General features: G+C 39.9%; 1 protein-coding gene across 1 annotated transcript; it reads right to left on the minus strand.

Annotated features, from left to right (window-relative positions):
- Positions 1 to 8,474: 8,474 nt before the first annotated feature.
- On the minus strand, positions 8,475 to 18,443 carry HDC (histidine decarboxylase). The gene is made up of 12 exons (XM_041468997.1): positions 18,046 to 18,443; positions 17,094 to 17,266; positions 15,952 to 16,065; positions 15,088 to 15,210; positions 14,190 to 14,324; positions 13,147 to 13,290; positions 12,824 to 12,890; positions 11,838 to 12,000; positions 11,642 to 11,732; positions 10,394 to 10,492; positions 9,607 to 9,708; positions 8,475 to 9,424 (listed from the first exon to the last, which is right to left on the minus strand). The coding sequence occupies exons 1-12, from the start codon at positions 18,071 to 18,073 to the stop codon at positions 8,663 to 8,665; spliced, it is 2,001 nt and encodes a 666-aa protein (XP_041324931.1). The 5' UTR covers positions 18,074 to 18,443; the 3' UTR covers positions 8,475 to 8,662.
- Between the last annotated feature and the right edge of the window lie 1,033 nt (positions 18,444 to 19,476).

The following is a 19,476-nucleotide window of genomic DNA, read 5'->3' on the forward strand; positions in this document are numbered from 1 at the left end:
TGTGACATGCTAATACCAAATTGTCCATCAGACTGGACACAATCTGCTACACTGCAGTTTTGACTACAGAATGAAACACCCCTGTGAGCACAAGAGCTAAGATGCAACTGAGCTAAGAATATCTCCTATATTTTCATACAATTTATATGGTAAATGCTAAATCAGAAACATAAACTTTTATTTCCTACATTCACATTTACTACAATCACAGATGCAAGTTTATAAGGAATCTCTATTATGTGGGTACACTGCTATCTAATAGCTCTTCCCCTTTTTGCTAGGGCATTTCAGGGGTCTCTTTATTCCTATCCAGCTAGCTATTATCGTGAAATTCACAGAAACCTAATACCATTGAGACCTATGACCCTTTCCCAAATGTGCCTGAAAGCAGCCAGCAGGCTCAAGTTGCAGAGAGGGAAGGGCAGAGCAGACACATATAGATGCACATACACAGCCCATGGCCATGTAACCTCCTGTTCTTGGAAGCAAGGCCAAAACCTTCCTTGTCTTTACCTCCTTTGGTAAAAGTAGATGACTTCTGTAGATGTTTTCTGCAGGAAACTTAGGTAGCAATAGATCAAATTTTTCTAAGTCTGTTGGTATGAGGCAATTCTTAGTGCATTATTTTATGTTATTTAAGTAAACATTGCTCCTCATATCTATTTGTTAAAATTTCTTTAAAAATTAACTGCAAAATGCAATCAAAAACATATATGACACATTCCAACATATATAACTCAAAATAGTATATCAATGTTAATATGCATTGCACTGAATTTCAAGCTCATCTGATAACTTAGGAAATAATTTAACTCCTTTTTTGGGAACCAAGTAGCTGGAATACTGAAAGGATATAGAGAAATGCAATTATGTAGCCCCATTCAAAGTAAGGCTCAGTAACTGAGCCAAGGAGACAGTACAGGTAGGAGAGGTGCATAAACATGAGGGGCAGGGCATTAGCCAGTGAGGAGATAGAAGTTGCAATGAAATAGAAAACACAATGAAAGAGCCATGGTGAGATAATTGTTAGACTAAATTTTTGGCTTAAAAGTAGTAAAAAAAAAAGTTTGGAAGTTTGAGCAAATAAAATAGTCCTTGTTGACTGAATCCACCTGATTTCAGAAAGATAAGAGTTTCCACTGTCCTTCTGGCCAATCATAAAATATGTTACATCAAAGAAATGACTGACTTAATAATTAATTTCTTTTCCTCCCTGAGTTTGTAGAAATCTACATTCTGATTAGTGCACTGCATGTGCATATAAAGATGAGTTTCGGCATGCATATAAATGCCTGTTTTAATTTTAGATGTCACATTTCCATTATAGAAAGATGACAGAGCTGAATGAAGTTCTATGAAGGCAAAGGATTTGGTGGCCATAATCCCTGACATTTTACACTCTGTCATTTCCAGAGGCAGTGCAGTGCTGACTACTGAAAAATGCTGGAGGTTCATGCAGCAAGAGGCACATCACTTGGTGGGATAGATTTCATTCAGCCCAGTATTTCCATGCATACAGTAACACAATCTGCCAACATTTTCTAGGATCAGTACTGTGACAATACTTTCTCTCAGGGCTGCCAAGTGAACTTCATGGCTCTAGGACATTTGAAATTTCTTTAATCTCAAATGTATGGTCTTGCAACACAGCCCGTTGTACACAAGCATTTAAAATTTTAAAACTGCTTCACATCTTTCTTTAAGAATATTTATAGAAATTGTTAATATACTTTGCTGTGCCCCTGAAATAACAACTGCATTCAGCTTTCTGCTCACTCACACTAGTTAGAATTGCAGCCATATCACATTATACAAATTCTGGCTCCTTTAATCACTTGCAACTGTAAGCAAGCTACTGCTCTCGTAATTTGAAGGGGTTTGTTCATGTAAAAGAGGCTGAAGTACCCTTGCACTAAACCTGATGGCAGAGCTCATCTATTCCCTTTGCTGCTGCCCAGACAGCAGGCTGTGAGAGCAAAGCCTCTTCCTCCACCCCTCTTTCTAGGAAATCACTGTTCTTTGATAAGCACACCCTGTCATTTGATGCTGCTCTTGGCAGCAGCTGTGAACATTGCTCATACTGCACTGCCTTTGAAAAGTTTGCTGAGTATAATCTTGCCTTGATGGTAGGATAGCAACAAATTATACAAGGAGGATTTGATTTGAGTGTCTCCTTCAGAGGATTTAATAAATTCATGGAGAGTTTTATGCTCAATCTGAGTCAAGCTTAAGTGAGTGGTTAAAAAAAAACAACACTGGATTTGGACACATGGATTTCAATTACTCTTCCATCATAAATGAAGAAAAAATGGCAAAGTCAAAATTTGGTGGAAATTAGTACTTTAAAATTCTCAGCTAAGCTTTGTGCTTAATCCTTACCCTTTCATGTCCCCATGGTCACTCCAGTTCTTGACAGGTAATTTGTCAGCAGACGAGAGAGCAAAGAGCTTGCTGGGACTGGGGTGCCTGTACTAACCCAGCTGACTGAACTCTGAGCTAACTCTGCTGGTGTAGTCTGGAATGAGCTTCACTGTGTGTCTGATGAACCAACAGAATTCAAAATCTATGCATGGGATGGAAGCATTTTCTGCACTTCATGAAAGAGAATTGAGAAAGGCTCCTTTAGGAGTTCTCTACGAGGAGAGGAGATAATTCCTGAGCTTTGACAGCTCCCTCCTCTGATCCTGGAGAGCACATCTGTTCTGATGAATCCAAACCATGTCTATCCAAGAAAGATGAGGATGGGCTCAGTGCCAAGAATTTAGTTACCATCCAGCACCAGGAATCTCTCACATGTCACTGCAGAATATTAAAATTTTGTTCCTAGAATTTCATAGCAGTTGCTTCTAACACCTCTGCAACAGAAAGATGAGTCTCACTGTGACTCAGACAGCTTCACCTAGAATTTCTTTAGCCAGTCATAAATGAGCAGAGAGCTAAATCTAAGCTCACCACTCTGTCTAAAATAGTTGAAGAATTTTAGCTTCAATAGCCTAGAAACCACAATAGTATCAAAGATTCCATCCTCTGACCAGTGGGCTAAATGACAGGTCATGATTTGGAGTAGCTGAGATCCATAGTTAATAAATGCATACCCAGTAATAGCACTGTCATTTTGTGCTACCCTAGTCACACACCTCTCATCTTCTGTGGAGTGTGGCAGATTGCCTCTATGTCTCCACTTTTAACACACAAATCTGGACTGTCTATATGACTTTGTCTAATGAATCATGACGTGTTTATTCCCAGCCATGTTACACCATTTTATCTTTCAAAAGCAATGGCATTAACATAAAGGAACATAAAAGAGCTTGTAACACAATGCAGCAAAGTAAAGGCACCCTGTACTATCTAAATTTCTAGATTTTAGGAGGGACCTGGGTAATACACTAGACAAGACTTCCTTGGAAATTCTAGTCACAGGAGTGGCTCACTCCTTTAGAAGGAGACTTTTTTGAGGTTGGTGATTGCAAAGTATTCCAGTGATGTCAAATCAGCTGCAACTGGACCAGCAAGTCAACTCCCCTGGCTGACCTACTAGAAATCCTGATGCATTATAGATTTGTGAGCATCATCCTCAGAAGTGGGGACACATATGGAAAAATACTAATAAACTGCTGATGTAAGCACAGTTTCAGTAGTGCCAGGGCATGTATGTACTGACCTTCATCTCCTGAACCTCTGCCAGGCACTGAGGGGGAAAATGGAATGGCTTGAACTCTGCTGTGAGTAGATTTGTTGATTTATCTCTGCACAGACTGCAAACCTGGTTCTTACATTTACAAAAATTATTTTGGTTAATAGATACTTTACACTCCTTCCCAAGTGGGAAGGGAACAGAAGAATTTGAGGTGTAGGTGTGTAGGGAAGGGAGATTAAGCTTATTGTTTCCTTATTCCTTCCTTTGTATTAATCCTAGTATTGGTACTAATATGACTCCTCAATAAGCCAGTTCCACTCAGTGATTCAACAGAGAACTCACCCCAAAAACACAGTTTTTTGCTGGCTTAGTGAGCTGAATCCATCACTAAACTGTCAGAAGGGCATCAGAGGTGGTGCAAGGGAGGCAGTGGAACTAGCAGGTCACATAAGGAGGACAGGGAACCAGAATGACACCTTTTGGCAGCGCCAATTAATTAGAGCAGGTCAACCTGTCTCATCTGATTGAAACCTTAGAGAAAAACTGTGGTAAAGCTGCAAATAAACCTTTAGTAGAAACTGTAGTAGCTATTAATTTTAAAGGTCACAGAAGGACATTTGAAACTGAAAAATGAAGCTTGAAGGCTTCAATTTAGCAATTCTGAAAAATACCCAGCTGGGATTTTCCATGGGAATGGTCAGGTGAAACAAATAAAGAAAGAACAAACCCAGCTGACCTGTTACACAGGTTCACTGAAGGCACAGTCATCCAGTCTGAGTCCCATCTCTCTGCCATTCATCAGTAATTAGGTAAATGTTGCTTTGTGCTATGATTATTGTCCCTTGAGCTGGCTGGAATGGTGCATTCTGATTTGAACAGTGAAGGCTCCTGTTACACCATAACAAAACAGAGAAAAGAGAAGAGGCTGTCTGCACAGAAAATGCTGCAGCCTGGAGCATCCTATGTCAGCCAGCATGAGGAGTGCTGGGCTTTCCCATGATCTCTTTCTAAGTATCTTTCTCTTAATTAACTGTACATTGAGCCTGAATCCATATTTAACACAAACTTCCAGTCACTTGTTGCCCTCTGGTGACATCTCGTGGATCACAGCAAGATGGCTTTGCCTTTTGGCAAAACCTGCGAAGCCTTGAGCTGAAAACCTTTGTGAGAAACATGTACTGGAGAACAGTGGAAAATGTTTATGTCAAGGAATAGCTTAGAAAAACATTGCACACATATTGTGCAAAAGCTGCTGAGCAAACCAAATATTCATTGTGTGAAGACTTACAAGTTTTAAAACAAATTAGCCCTGAATAATAAGGCAGATAATGGCCCTTCAAAATGTTACATTCACAATAAATAAGCGTGAGGGTTTCAGCTCTCCAGGCTGCTGATTACAACTCCCTACTGGAGTTACAGAACTAATGCCACATCCCATGTTAGAAAGTCAGAAATGTAACTGAAGAAGAAAAGATTACACAGAAAAACTTCTTCAGAAAGCCCATTGAAGGACCACAGCACAAAACTGCTACACACTCTGAGCAGGAAGCTGGAATTAGTTATGGAAGTTCAGCAATGCTTTGGAAATACTGTCTGTGACCCTAGCTAACAGGGTCTACTAATTTCTCCTACTTTTCCCAGGCAGTTGCCATCACATATGAACCTCCCAAAAATGTTCTGTAGTGTTTACAGCTGTGAAGCGACTTGTAAAAAATTCCTGTGGCACCAGTTTGAAACAGTGACTCTGTTATAGGAGAAGTGTAAAACCCCTCTAATTTATGCAAATGCTAATGCCTAGTGATAGTCCAAATTTATCCTGGACATAAACCAGTTAATTTTCCCCGAACAGCTCCTGACACAGTCCCATGTGTTCTGAGGCTGGCTCCTGGGAGCCGTGTGGGAGCAGCAGAGGCAGCCCTGGCTGGGCCACCCAAACCCTCGGGCTCAGGCTCCAGCTGCAGGGAGGTCTGAGCCCCTGAAGGGCAGGGATCTGTCCTGCACACCCAGGGCTGGGGCTGCACTAGAGCTGGCCACAGCTCATCCAGCAGCAAAGGGAACTTATCCTGCAGCGGAAAGAAAGTCTGCAGTCAAAAAGTTTCCTGGCAGATCAATGACCTTGGGCTGGAAAGTATGAGATTTGACATAAAAAGGCAGTAGAAGGCTGAACATGAGAGAAGGAATTTGTCCCCTTAGTGGCACATAGCAAACTATAAAATGAAAAATAATTATTTTTTAAAAAGTAAAAAAGGAAAAGCCATCCTTATTCATAGTAATGGCTGTTTGGAACCAACAAGTACTGAGTCCTGGTCACTAGGTCCAGTCAGAAGGGTGAAATTCCTGGAGTTTCCTTCAAGTTTTCTGAGTAACTAAGGAAATAACTATGCTGAATTCAATAACACAGTTTTTATGTCATTAAAATAACTTATCTCTACGATAAAATATGGATTTCAACATTTATTGAAGGGTTATTTATCTCAGTGAAAGTTTATTGGGGGTTATTTACCTCTAGGGTGCCAGGTCATTAGATATTTGCATAAGCTGTGCAGTGTGCCACAGGCATCATTAAACAACTTTTCTTGTTGTTTGCTAACTAAATAACAGGGAACATTTGTTACATTTTGCTGAAAATCTAACCATAAAGGGAAAGGGGGAAGCCCAACAAAAACCTTTCCTAATGAGGTCTATAATCTCTCACTGCACACTAACATTAACTTTTTTCAAGGAAAACAAAGGAGCTTTTGGCTTGAATTAATCATTCTTTTGCATAGGGGAGGAATGACAATCCATTAACTGACATTCTGTTAAAGTGGATAGAGAAAACACTTACCTTATGTGCTTATGTGAGCACTTCAGCTGCACACCAAAAAGGAGAAGCTCTCCAGAAACCTATGGACCTGTGTTTTGGGTAGTGTGAGTTTTGGGGGTGTTGTAGCCAAACTGTCCTAACCCAAGCCAGGTGATCCCCAGGTGAAAGTGTTAATGTGAGTGTTTAAAGAGTGATGCACTTAAGCTATTGTTTGCATGGGGTAACTACTGATAGGTGCTTCATAGATGGTTTGGATCACTGCAATTATAATCAGTTCCTCCTTATTTCCAAAAATATTTGAGCATAAAATGAATGTCACAGTAGCAGAACTGCAGTTAGAATTTAGTAAGGAAAGAGGGATCAATCAGTCTTTGTAGCACCTTATGATAACCATAAGCCAGGACAGAGAATCAGGTCCACAGTCTCCTTGCAATTTATGCACATTATTTATCTTTGCTCAATGGCTCAGATTTCTTTCTTGAATCACTCCTTGAAGCAGTGTTTTGCAACTCCAGCATTCCATGCTCATCTTTGACTTCTACCATCTACTGCATTGCCCTCTGCCCTGTATTCCCTGAAAGACATAGAACCAACATGCTTATTCTGCATAAATACACATTCTAGTCTGTTGCTGACAGAAAAGTCTTATCCTTTCAAGGAAGTATTCCAAGTTAAAAAGTCAATATATATTTTAAAAGATTCTTAGTGTCTAATAAAATACTATTAAATTACATAATAAAAGAAACAGGTGGAGGAAAGGACAGGAAGGGGGGGGAAAAGCCTTTCTATAATTTTCTAAAATTCTACCACACTTTTGTTACTCACTAGCACATTAGATATGTTTATAAATTACAAGTGTCTGACTCAGGGCAGTACATCTTATTGCTGAATATAAATTTAAACATCTAAGACTAGGCACAAAGAGACTGCCATCCTCACTGTGTGTTTATTGCTTTATTGTGTAAACAGAAAGATTTAATAGCACTATTAAAAGTGATATGAAACATGGTTATTGATTTTTTAGCAGAAATAAAGTGTGACTATGAGATTGTCTTAATGAAGCAGAACTACTGCATGTTGGCTGATGAGATTAGCTGATTTTGTATAAAGGCCTAGACATTAACCAGGCTTATTGTTTATATAACCTGGGAAAAGTTGTTCTGGATCAGAGGGAAGATCCATCTGCCTGAGCGCACTGCCTTCAAGAGAGGGTGACTGTAGGTGTCTGGAAACAACAAGAAGGAAAGCAGCGAGCATCTAGCAGTGCTTTCCCAGAATAAAGTCCATCAATCATCATGTTTCCTGACTCAGCTATACTATTCCTAAATTTAAATTTGTCCTTAATAGATTTTTCTCCCCCCCCAATTTTTTATATACATAAATCACTGGTCTCTTGTAGCAAAGCATTTGTTTGCTGTATAGAGACCCTTTAATCTACAAAGCCCCTTTAGTTCTGTTATGAGAGAGAAGGAAATATCATTCCTCCTCTCTTTCCTCATGCATTTGTGATTTACAGACCTTAGGTAATGCTGAGAAAGGCCACAGGTGCTTCGCAAGGGCAACTGTTTTGCAACGTGGTTGCACAAAGCCTCCCTCAGCTGATTAGAACAGGTGGACTGGCAGGGCTGCTGTGTTTAACTCTGGGAAAATTGCCCTGCTGCAGCAAAATCTCTTAGAGAGGTTATATCCTTCTTTTTGCACTGTTCAAAACTGATGTTGGCATTGTCTGCACACACAGATCCTCACATCAGTCTAGAGAATTTAAGTCAAGGTATCAAAACCCACTCCTCAAAAAAAAAAAAAAAAAAAAAAAAAAAAAAAAAAAAGAAAGAAAAGAAAAAAGAAAAAAAAACACAACAAACCAAAAACCAGTGGTGCAAATAGAGACCTAGATTGTTTATCACCTCCTGGGGCCAGCATACTTTGTCAAAGTGGTTCCAGCCTACCAGCTGGAAACTGTCCATTAACAGGACTGGTGAGGTAGAAATTAGCATTTTCTTTACTACAGTCTACAAAACAGAAGGTTTCATGTTATAGGCCTATAAGATTTATTTGAAATTTTAATCTATAAATACATGAGGTTTTCACCAGTAAAAGCACAGGCATTTTCTCAGTGGTCATCGCCACGGTTTACATTTTGAACAGAAGAACATGTAGTATTGCATGTGAATAAGCAAACTTTGGTTCTCTTTCTAAGGACCAAGCTCTCTTACTTGTTAAACAATGGCCTGCAGAGGACAACAAGGCAGCTGAAGGCCACACTGAATGCTACACTCTGGAAAGCTTGGGACACTGTAGAATTTAATGAGTTTTTTGAAGGCACCTTTTTTAAACATCATCATGTCTTCAGGCAGCCTGGAAAGAACTCTGGCACTTGCATGAGACTCCTTCTTGTCAGTGGCTGCTGCTTTGGGGTTACATTGCTCCAGATTACCAGTCACAGGCACACTGGTGCAGCTAAGGGAACGTGCTGTCTTTTTCTTGCCTTGAACAGAGAAATAACTGAATAAAAAAGAGGTTAACTTATGTTTGGTAACATTTTGGACATCTTCTGGAAAACAGTCATCCAGAGGATCCTCTTGACCTTTCACCTGCTGACTAATCACACACTTACTGGGACTTACTGATACTTTCTTAGGCTGTACTACTGTTTTTCTGGAAGGTGTTTTGTATTTCCCTCCATCTAAATAAAGCTGAGGAACATTGATAATGGCATCAGAAGAAGGCTGAACTATTGTAGTGGGGATTCCTGCCCCATCACCAGAATTGATGCAGTGCAACCCATAATTCTGGCTAATGATTTGGGCTGCAGTGTGTTGAATGATGCTCCAGTCCTGCAGAATATCTTCCCTGGTTGTGAACTGAGATGTCACAGTAAAGCGAAGGATGAACTTGTCATGGATGGTTGCTGGAATGAGGAAGAGCCTGCCAGAACTGCTTAGCTCTTTCAGGAGTTTTTCTGTCAGCCAATTGGGACCCTGTTTTAAATATGAATAATAAAAAAATACTATAGTTAGAATTTTCAGTGACATCTAAACATATCTAAGAATTGCAATCACAAATTCTTAAATGGAAACATATTCACAGTTATTAATGTCTGGGGAGACATCAGCTGTGGTCTGTTCATTACAAAGGGACATGCAAAAGGGTCAATCTTTACCTTTAGGCGAAATACAACCAGCCCAAGATGTCTCTTGGCAGGAATTTCAAAGAGTGGGTCACTTTTAACCAAGGATTCAAAGAATTTGGCTGTTTCAGTACCCTACAATTAAGGGGAGAAAAAAGTTATCTATTTGTTTGTCACAAACCCACTTGTAAGATGCTAAACTGGGTAGTTAAAAATAATTCCTTTCCTTACTAAAACACATTACTCCAATTCATGAATAAGAGCAAACAGAAAAATTACATCAAAGCTAAGAATTTTAAAGTCTGTCTCTGTTTGCCCAAACTCTTGACAATGAACATGAGTAACTGGCCTATACATAGGGATCTTCTAGAAGGAGGTTTGAAAAGAGAATGTGCCTTCTCATATTAGTCTTTTTGCAGCAACCATTGATCCTCAATGTGACTCCTCATATTTACACTCCATCAGAGACTTAAGCCTGTACATTTTCATAGTGGTGGGTTCAGTTATTCATCACAGCCTCCCTCCCAAAAAGCTGCCAATTGACCTCAAAGAAAGCTTCCCCGGATTATGGCTCAGTAAAGTGCAGAAGGCAGTGACCAAGTCCCTTTCCATTGTCCAGTGCTATCAAGAAGTGGACAGGAAATGTTTTGTCTACAGTCAGTCTTCACAGATTATTTCAGAGTAAAGCCAGCAGGCATTTAGAATTCCCATGCAAGCTTTGTGTATGAGAGGACTCCTGTTACTCTGTTATCTCTGCATCTCTGAGTGTACTAATCTCACCCACCAAGCAGTGAACATAACACACTGGTAACTCACACACCTGTCGGACGTGAGCTTGAAGCTTTTTCACCCCAAAGGAACGAAGCACAAACCACAGCTTCAAAGAACGAAATCGACGGCTCAGTGGAATTTGCCAGTGCTGTGAAAACAGAACGGTGCATCAGTGAGTGCAGAACCAACAAAGGAGAGTTCCCCTTCCACTGCTGCATCTCTTGCTTCAGACCTCTCTTGAGATGAATAGTGTCATATTACTGAAAATCTGCTAAGCCTAGAAAACAGCCATCAAAGAAACACTGTGACCCCATATTTTTCAATTATTTGCAAAAATAAGATTTTGGATATTCCCCTTAATTTATGGCTTAGATACGCTTAGAATTTTAAATTAATTACCAGCTTATAACAACTTTTTGCATTTAAGAGCATAATCAATTTAAGATGTGGCCATTTACACTTTAGGACTGACTAGTGCTCGCTTCAGCTCCTGTAATTTCCTGAACATTTTCCCAAATCAATTATAAACAGCAAGATTTGACACTGAGGTAGACAGTTCCAGACAAAGTAACACCTACTCCAAGGAAAAGAGTGAAAAAACATGAAAAGGAATATTTCAGGGAAGCTGCACAGTCACGTGCAGAATTCAATTTAACCACAAGAGGGACTCAATATCCTTTTTTCCATCCTACCCTCTCTCTACTCTAGTGAAAAGCACTATTGATTTCAAGAAAACAATTATCTTTTCAGGACTAGGGTGAGATCATAGCAGAAATAATTGGCAGTGAATATTCCTTTGTATTACTGTACTGAAATCTGCTGTAAGATGTATCTGCAGTGAAATGCCTCTTAGCTCTCCTATGAATACCTTAATCTGAAGAAAAAATGTAATTCATTCTCCTGCTGCTTCAGAGCATGGGTTTTCCATTGCTTACTCCTTTCTCTCTTCTATTATATATCAGAGATACAAGAAATCCAGCCAAAATGGCATCAGTAGGAATTACTTCAGCAATACAATAAACAGAAATGACCCTTTGCATTAGAAAGGCAAGGCTGGATCTGTACTTGTGTAAAAATCTGAAATATTTCAATCTGAAAGCAATTTTATAATTAATCTTCATAACCAGGGCTTACTGCAAAGTTTTGCTATTTTCTCTGCATTAGGATCTCAATATAATTTGGTTTACATAGTAAAACCAGCTAAAAGATAAACATACTCCAGAATGTGAGAGGAATTTAACAGTCTGATTGAAAATTTTATAGGCAATATAAAATATCAGTTTAAATAATAACTTACCATGAAGTCAATTGCAGCTCCTGAATTGGCATGTCTGAGGTAGACAGGGTTGACACTGAAGGTTTGATGCAACTTGTATTTATCTTTAACCCTATGGATTGTAGAAGGAACTAGATTTAGCAAAGTAAGTGCAGACAAAAACTTTGCAATTTGCATGTTATCCTTTTGGCGTTGTTTGTGTTTTGACTATACTCACCAAAACCCAGTGCAGTCAAAATGGACCATCATCCACTTAGAAGGATTAAAAGTAAAGGAATCTGCATATTCAATTCCATCCAAAAACAATCGAAATTCAGGACATACAAATGCTGTTCCTGCATATGCAGCATCAATATGAAGCCAGAGTCCCTCAGCATCACCTGTTGGAATTGAGATTGTTGTTATGTAAGGGATATAGGGAATCAAAGTGCATGCTGATCTCTCCTCTCTGCAAACCAGGTGCAGTGTTTTGGAGGAGGAAGACAAGCAATTGACATAATAAAATAATAAAATCTACTTTTATTCTAAAGGTGTGGATCCATAATGCCAAAATAAAGGATAATGCTGAAACCAGGTGGACTCTGTAACAAAATTCACTATTCTATATTTCATGTGAGTCTTTTCAACATTTGAGTTCTCTCACCTGCCCTTTCACTAAGTGAAATTCCCCAGTACCCCTCAGTTGCACAAAGCCAAAATAAAGACATAGTGGCAAGCAAAAAAGGACCCAGAAATAGAAGGCACAATCTGACCCATAAGAGAAAGCTCCTCAGGTCTTCAGCAGCTACTGGTCAGAATTTATGCTGGAATAGACTTTGGAACCATGTCAAATTTACCTATGATACTGATTGATCCAGAGGATGTCCTACCAGAATCTACCTTCAAAACCCCTTTGCTAGATTAAATATTAATGTGTCCATCCTACAACAGTACCACTCAGCCTGTATTTCCTGAATAACCACATTAAAGATTTACCAGTTGGCAAATTTCATCCATCTCAAATGGAATGTATTTTAGCATCCTAATCTAAATCTTAGAGAAATCACTGCAGTCTTGTACTGACTTCAGCCATCCCTAAGACGTGTCTGAAACACTCAGCTCTCCTTCATTTTGGCATAAAAAATCTAAGAATATCTTCTAGATACTAGAGTATCCTCTAGATACTTTCACAGATCAAAATCAGGAAATAAAAGAGACACTTACAAACTGGACCCAGTTCTGAGAGATTGTCAAAAGCACAGACACCAGTTGTACCCAAAGTTGCACAAACCTAGGAAAAAAAAAAAATCTGTTATAATGGATTTGGTTTCTTTTAATACATGGATGCAGCACTTTAAAAGTGGGCAGTTTATTGCAGGCAGTCAAAACATTAAAACTTTTTATTTAATAAAATAGAAATTCTTGTATACATTGAAATCTTCAGGTAATGTATTTTGACACAACAAGAAATTTTTTGTATGTAATTTCATGTTGACATTAAGAATATAACAGTATATCAATACCCCCAACCAGAAAGCTGAACATACAAACACTGGCACTAGGCCTTTCTTTCTGTCTTCTGCAATGGCTTTCTTCAAAGTTTCACCTCTGAGGGAAAAGTTCTCATCCACAGGCAGAAATTTTATCTTCACAAGAGAAATCAAGCCAGCCTTTTCTACAGAGGAATGTGCCTTTAAAATAAGAAAAAACAGTAAGAACTCAAGCTCTGAGGCTGAACAGCTGTGATAAGTTATGGCTTTATGAAAGACAGTGGTGGAAAGAAATACAGAGATAACGACCTTATTGTAATCCCTATTAATACAAGTCTGAAAGCTTCTTCTTTGTGAGTAACTGTAAGAAATTGTACACTGTAATTCCAAAGAATGCTTCATTTACTTGGCTACTGGTTTCTAAAATATAATAATAGGCATCCTCATCTTGTGTTTGGAAGGCCATTTATCAAAACTCAGCTCTAGAAATGAATCAACTTCAGTTTATTCCCTCCTCCCTACCATAAGAAGATAAATCCCCTCAAGTGTGTTTACTTCTAGAGAGAGCAAAACACCTTACAAGATACAGTTCTTTTAGTTAGACTAAGAGAGAAAGAGCTTGAGTGTCTCTCCTGTTGTAGTTTTCCCAGGGGAATATAACTGCTCAGTTCAGGAGGCCAAGGACAGAACAAGTTTGCTGGCAAAAGCCAACAGTGGAGCCCCCAGCCAGGAGCAGCATTTAGATAACAGTGCCTTGAGCATGCCTGTCTCTGAGGGCAAGGAGGCTGGGAAGGAACACGAGATGAAGCGAGATGAAGCAGCATGAGCTCAGCACATAGTTCCTGGATCAAGGCTTTGTGAAAAACAGGAAGGAAATGCACAACTCAGTCATGTGAAACAATCTCTTGAGGACTGCCAGGACCCTAAAAACCTCGCCTCACACTGATTCAGTTTCCCCATCTGCAGAAAGTAGCAGCAGGGGAACTGGTCCACGCTTGTGAGGGATTCCTGTCTTGTTGTACAGAAATGTGACTTCACATGGCAAAGGCTGAGTGAGACAGCAGAAGCAATTTGTCTTCCTTGGAATCATAAGAACCTACTTGATCAGATGCATAAGCGATGAGGCGAGAATTGAGCACGGACTCGTCAGTGTCTGGCTCAGAAACCTTCATCTCCAGAATCTTGTTCTTCCTTGCTGCCAGCAGTGCAACCAAGGTTGATTCACTCACAGTGCTCTGCAAAGACATTGCTCATTTACTGCAACTGCTACTTCATTGCTATTTTGCCAGGGATCTGCTGAAATCAGTGAAGTGCCCAGCTGCCCTCTTTTATTCCTACTCCTGCTTTTCTCTGACGCAGTGGAGAGTCATTAGCTGATGAGCAACTCTCTGGGCCAGCAACACAAAACAAAGCCTTTTAGCTGCTGTATATTTTAACATGCAGCACTGAGTTCTGGTGAGTAAATAAACCACATTTTCCTTTTGTTCTACAAATAAAACATAGTATTTACCACAAAATTACAAACATGATCAAAGCCCCTTATGACAACAAAGACGCAGCACTGATTCCAGGGAACTCTTGCTTACGCCTTCTGGAAGGAGATAACAGTTCAGGCCTTGACCTTGCACCTCTCAGAGACAAAAAGTAGACAGGAGAAAAAGGAAAAATAACTTCTTGTGTTGCTAAGGACTGTGGCAGAAGGACAGTGATAAGGATTCTTTCTCTAATTATGTAAGAATCACTTTAGTACAAAATTTGGTGATGTGAAACAGATTAAAGAAATTAAATCTGACGCATTATCCTTAAAAAGACCACAAGAATAGCTGCTGTTTGTCCATAACACAGCACTAAAAGCAATAGCAATGTCTATTCTATATGCCAAATTTAGATTCAGAGCCATATAGAAAATTTTGTTGGTCTTGTTTTAGGAAAACTATCACCCAGAGAGAAATTCACTGGAAAACAAACATTGATAAGGCCATCTCTAATTTCCCCTACCTGTAATACTCCTCCACCCACACTGTCAGGATGGTGGTGCAGGAATTTATCTGGGAGGCCCAGCATTTTAGCCAACCAATCCATCACATTCATTTCCAGTTCTGTACAGGCTGGGCTGGAGGCCTATAAAAAATGAAAAAGGAGAATCAGGCTGTATTTCACCCTGGGCACAGATCCCTCATCCAACTGAGAGCTAAGAGAGGCAATGAGCTAATCTGATACAGCTACATGGACACCACACCAAACAATTTCTTACAGGCTTATGAGCTTCTACTTTCCTACATAAAGACACACATCTAAAAATCTGGGCAGCTTTGGCACTGGGGAAAACACTGGCTTCAGAAACTACTGCGGTGTGCAGAGTCATAAGCAAGTGGTGCTCTGTAGCTGCTGCAGGAGGAAATAAAATACGCAGATATTCTGGCCCAGGACACCAAACAATTATTTTCAGAAGAGGAAAAATAGGAAGTGTGTTCTCTCAAAGGAGCAGGAGAACTGGAATGGAGCCCAATCTAGCCTGCAGTCATGGACGGTGGCTGCTGTATTGCTTACACTGCTTGTGTAAGAGTCTTGGCACTGAGACCAGATGAAAAGGAACAATGCTCAGTGGGATACACAAAGAATTTGAAAACAGACATTTCTAGTATATTTTCTTCATTCACCTCTTACTACTAGGTAATGCTTGTTCTTATATGTTCTTTTGGGTTTTTTTTTTTTAAGTGACAATTTTCATTTATGCAACAACATACAGTTGGTTAAAACAAATAATTGTACTGACTCAGAGAACAAGAAAGAATGACTAAGACCTGCTCTTGCATATTACACACAGGAGAGGAATGTCTAAAATAGCCCCAAAAAATTTACCCATGTGAATCCCAAGCAGTTAATTGCGTCAGCCAACATATCTCCAAGGAGTGAAGGCCAGGAAGTTAGAGCTGGAAAGTAGGCATGCATGTGTGGACTTTGCCAATGGACTACCTAGAACAGAATTATGTAGAAATTCAGTCTGAAAATGTCACAAAACTTTGCATGAGATGTAGTGGTTCCTATCTGTTTAAAGTGAGAGAAAATGATTACAGCAACATAATATGTGCAACTATATATCTGCAGCAGGGAGCTGCAGAGATAATATCAACAGGGGAGCAGCACTAGCAGATGATAACACTGTATTATTAACAGATAAATTGCAAATAGCAGCAAAGGCATTTATCTGAATTAAACAGGCAGGCAAAGATTCTGAACAGGAAAGAATGTTGTGCTGCATTTGAAAGACCAGAGTCAGAAAGATTTATCAAAATATTTATCTTTATAAAGGGAATCCTTGCAACAAATTTGCTCATTTTGTCAAACAAGTTGCTTCTAGCTACACACAGCAATTTACAACTATAGAAACCCTTCTATACATCTGAATGAACTGGTGTGGGGAACACCAGCATAAGTACATGTAATCTGGTTGCCTCTCCTACATCAGATCAAGTTTCTGCAAACATCTACAAAAAAGTTTGAGAACAGGCTTTGAAAAAGCTTCTTACGTAAAACATGCAATTTGGTAATATGAATTCCTTTAGCAGAATCTGCAGTATCTCTGTACAAGAGGAAGCAGACTTTTACATTCAAAGCACAGGAAACAAGCCTTGTATGTGCATGAAGCTGGGCAAGAGTTGTTTCACCTTGCTGTGCCCAGTTTCCACATCTCTGAAATTAAGATTATATGGTTCAGCAGTAAAGACATTGTGAAGCTAATGATTTTCTCATACTGCTGAATTTGTTTCCCTATAAGCAAATATGAGTTATATACAAAATAGTTAAAAAATACACTTATAATCTAACCCCTAAAATTATAGTTAGGAACACAACTGTGGACATAACATTTACAAGATTCATGCTACATTTTTGGTACTTTATTTATTTAGAACAATCTTCTGCAGAACTTGTACATTCCCAGGATTTGGTGTTCACCCCAGGTAGTAATGGTTTTTTCCTGTCATTATTGTTTTATTTCTTACCCCTGGCATAATAATCTTCTCTATATCTCCAAAGATGTTGTCCCAGCTGTCTGGGTCCATTGGGGCAGAGTCTGGCAGCTGGGCTCTCATGTAACCTGGCTGCACATCAGGAGTCACCCTTCTCTCTCTCACATTGCTCAGGTACTGGCAAATGTAATCCACCATCTCTTTCCCTGGAAGAGGCAAACCAGTGGTTTCAGTTTCAGTTATGGAAACACTAACTAGCAGTTCAGACACTCCACACAATCTGTCCTTAGCATTGGACAGAGATTCCAATAGCATTGGAATACTGCTCCCAGCTCCTCCCTCCTACACCCTACTTGTCCCATCTAATAATGTTCTAAAACAGGCTCACAGGGTTTTTTCAGTTCCATCACTAAATAGTTCAAATGTACCTTTAAAACATAGTCATGGTACAAGTTTGTTTGGTTACTGAAAGTTTAGATTTTCTGCATTTCACAGGAATTAAATTTTCATAATGTCCTACACTTCCTTGTCATTAAAGCAAACCCGGTTTCACATCCTCTGAAATCAGCTGCATCACTCCACACCCTTTCTCCACTTTTTAAGGCAATCTCCTCCAGCCCTGCAACCAAAGTTGGCTCTCCATCTCCAGAACTGTCCAAGTACCACTGCAGTCTCAGGGTGTGAAGCCAGTGAAAAGCTATTTTGCATTACCCCTTAGCACAAGTTTATTCAGAATTACAGTTTTGCAGCTCTCCCACAGCATCTTAGATGTAAGACCAAAAAGGCTGTTACCCAGAGACACTAAATCCGTTAATTTAAACTCAACCTGGGACACATTTTTGCCTCAGCAGATCCAAGTCTCAAGGCAAAGTGCACATTTAAAGAGTATATAGCCCATCCTAATTTTGGGTATCACTCACAGCCCTACAACAGTAGATCTCCACGAGCAAATGTTACCTATTTGCAAGAGCCACAGAACACTCACCTCTCTGTCTGTACTCCTCAGGCTCCATACTGATTCCTTAGGAAGGCACCTCTTCCAACCTGGGCCACAACCTTTTGGGAGCTGTGGTCAGTTTGGTCTGGTGCCCTGCCAGCTGCTTCCTCCTTTATAGCTCCCTTTATCTCTCAGACTCACACATTCTGGAAAAGGTTTAACAGGCAGGTCATTGGTGAGTGTTTATCTAACTCCTCCCAGCTGAGGGTTTTTACAATCTCCCATGTTCTCATCTGTGCTCTTTTGATGTGTAAGATAGTGTATCACTAAGAGGAGTTGCCTCTGCACTTTCCCATTTTCAATCAATCTTTCAGAAGTCTCACAGTAATCCATGCCATGGATATAAGGCACATTAACATGAGACTTGTGGGAGAGAAAAAGCTCAAGAGCTTTCAAAACCAAATAAAAGCTAGCAGATGTTACACCAGCACACCCGACCACTGTGCTAGCAGTAGCCATGAAAACAAGGTACCAGCACAGAACAAATTTGATATGGGAGACAGGAACTTTTCCTAAGAACTGTTTTGAGAACTCTTTTTTTTCCCAGAAAGTGTTTCCAATACTGTGTTTCCCCACAAGTGTTCTGTCCTTATGCTGTCAGTCCCATGCTGCTAAAAGAAAAGGCTTCACAGCTATTGCCAGTTCCAGAACTACAGTGTGAAGCAGCAATGATCCTCTGTGGATTTCCTGCCCTTCAGATCAGAGCAGAACAGGTTACACTATCCATGGAGGTGATATTCCTCCATGGATATCACCCTAGACCACTGAGCTGGGAAAAGGCACCTCTTCCCTCACTGTGCTTTCTTTTCTCCTGTATGATATGCACAAGCACTGGGATTTAGTCTTGTGTCTCCAGAATTCCTCCAACTCCTCCACCTACATTGCTCTCAGTTTCAAAGAACATCCTTATAGATTGCCTCTTGTTCCACTTTTAGGACCTGAAAACACCTGACCTCTCTCTAGCAGCACAATCTTTGACACTACTCAATGTTGAATCCTTATCCATCTTCACTTGCTCTACACTGCATCAGGCAGCCCTGGGAAAAGACAAGAGGTAGGACTTGTGGACTAAGCACCAGAAAGAGAAATTATTTCCCATACAATACATTCTTGCCTATTTTTGCCATACCCTAGGCTCCTGCTTGGGGCTGGCCCTGCTGGAGAAAGGATGCCAGGCCAGGCAGACTCTGTGTCTGATACCTCCCAGCAGTTTTGCTGTTCTCCCACAGGAGAGAACAGGCTGCCAGAGCAGCTTTGATTCTCTGCCCCAGGTACTCTAATGCAAGCACAACCACTTACATAGTTCTAGAAAGTTTTTACATTGTTCTCACACACAGTCTACAGAACAGTGTGAAACCTTTTCTAGTTTCTGCTGCAAATAGATACTTGAGAAGGAACTGTTTTATAGATATGAGAAAG

Source organism: Pyrgilauda ruficollis, unplaced genomic scaffold, assembly GCF_017590135.1.
Source record: "Pyrgilauda ruficollis isolate IOZ18807 unplaced genomic scaffold, ASM1759013v1 scaffold23, whole genome shotgun sequence".
NCBI classification, from domain to species: Eukaryota; Metazoa; Chordata; class Aves; order Passeriformes; family Passeridae; genus Pyrgilauda; species Pyrgilauda ruficollis.

Excerpts from the sequence above, each read along its gene's own strand:
- HDC (XM_041468997.1), bottom strand. The coding sequence starts at position 18,073 with ATGGAGCCTGAGGAGTACAGACAGAGAG. Across the intron at positions 16,066-17,093 it reads AGAAGATTATTATGCCAGGG|GTAGTCCATTGGCAAAGTCC; the intron begins GTAAGAAATAAA and ends ATTCTGTTCTAG. Across the intron at positions 9,425-9,606 it reads TGGTTGTATTTCGCCTAAAG|GGTCCCAATTGGCTGACAGA; the intron begins GTAAAGATTGAC and ends TATTTAAAACAG.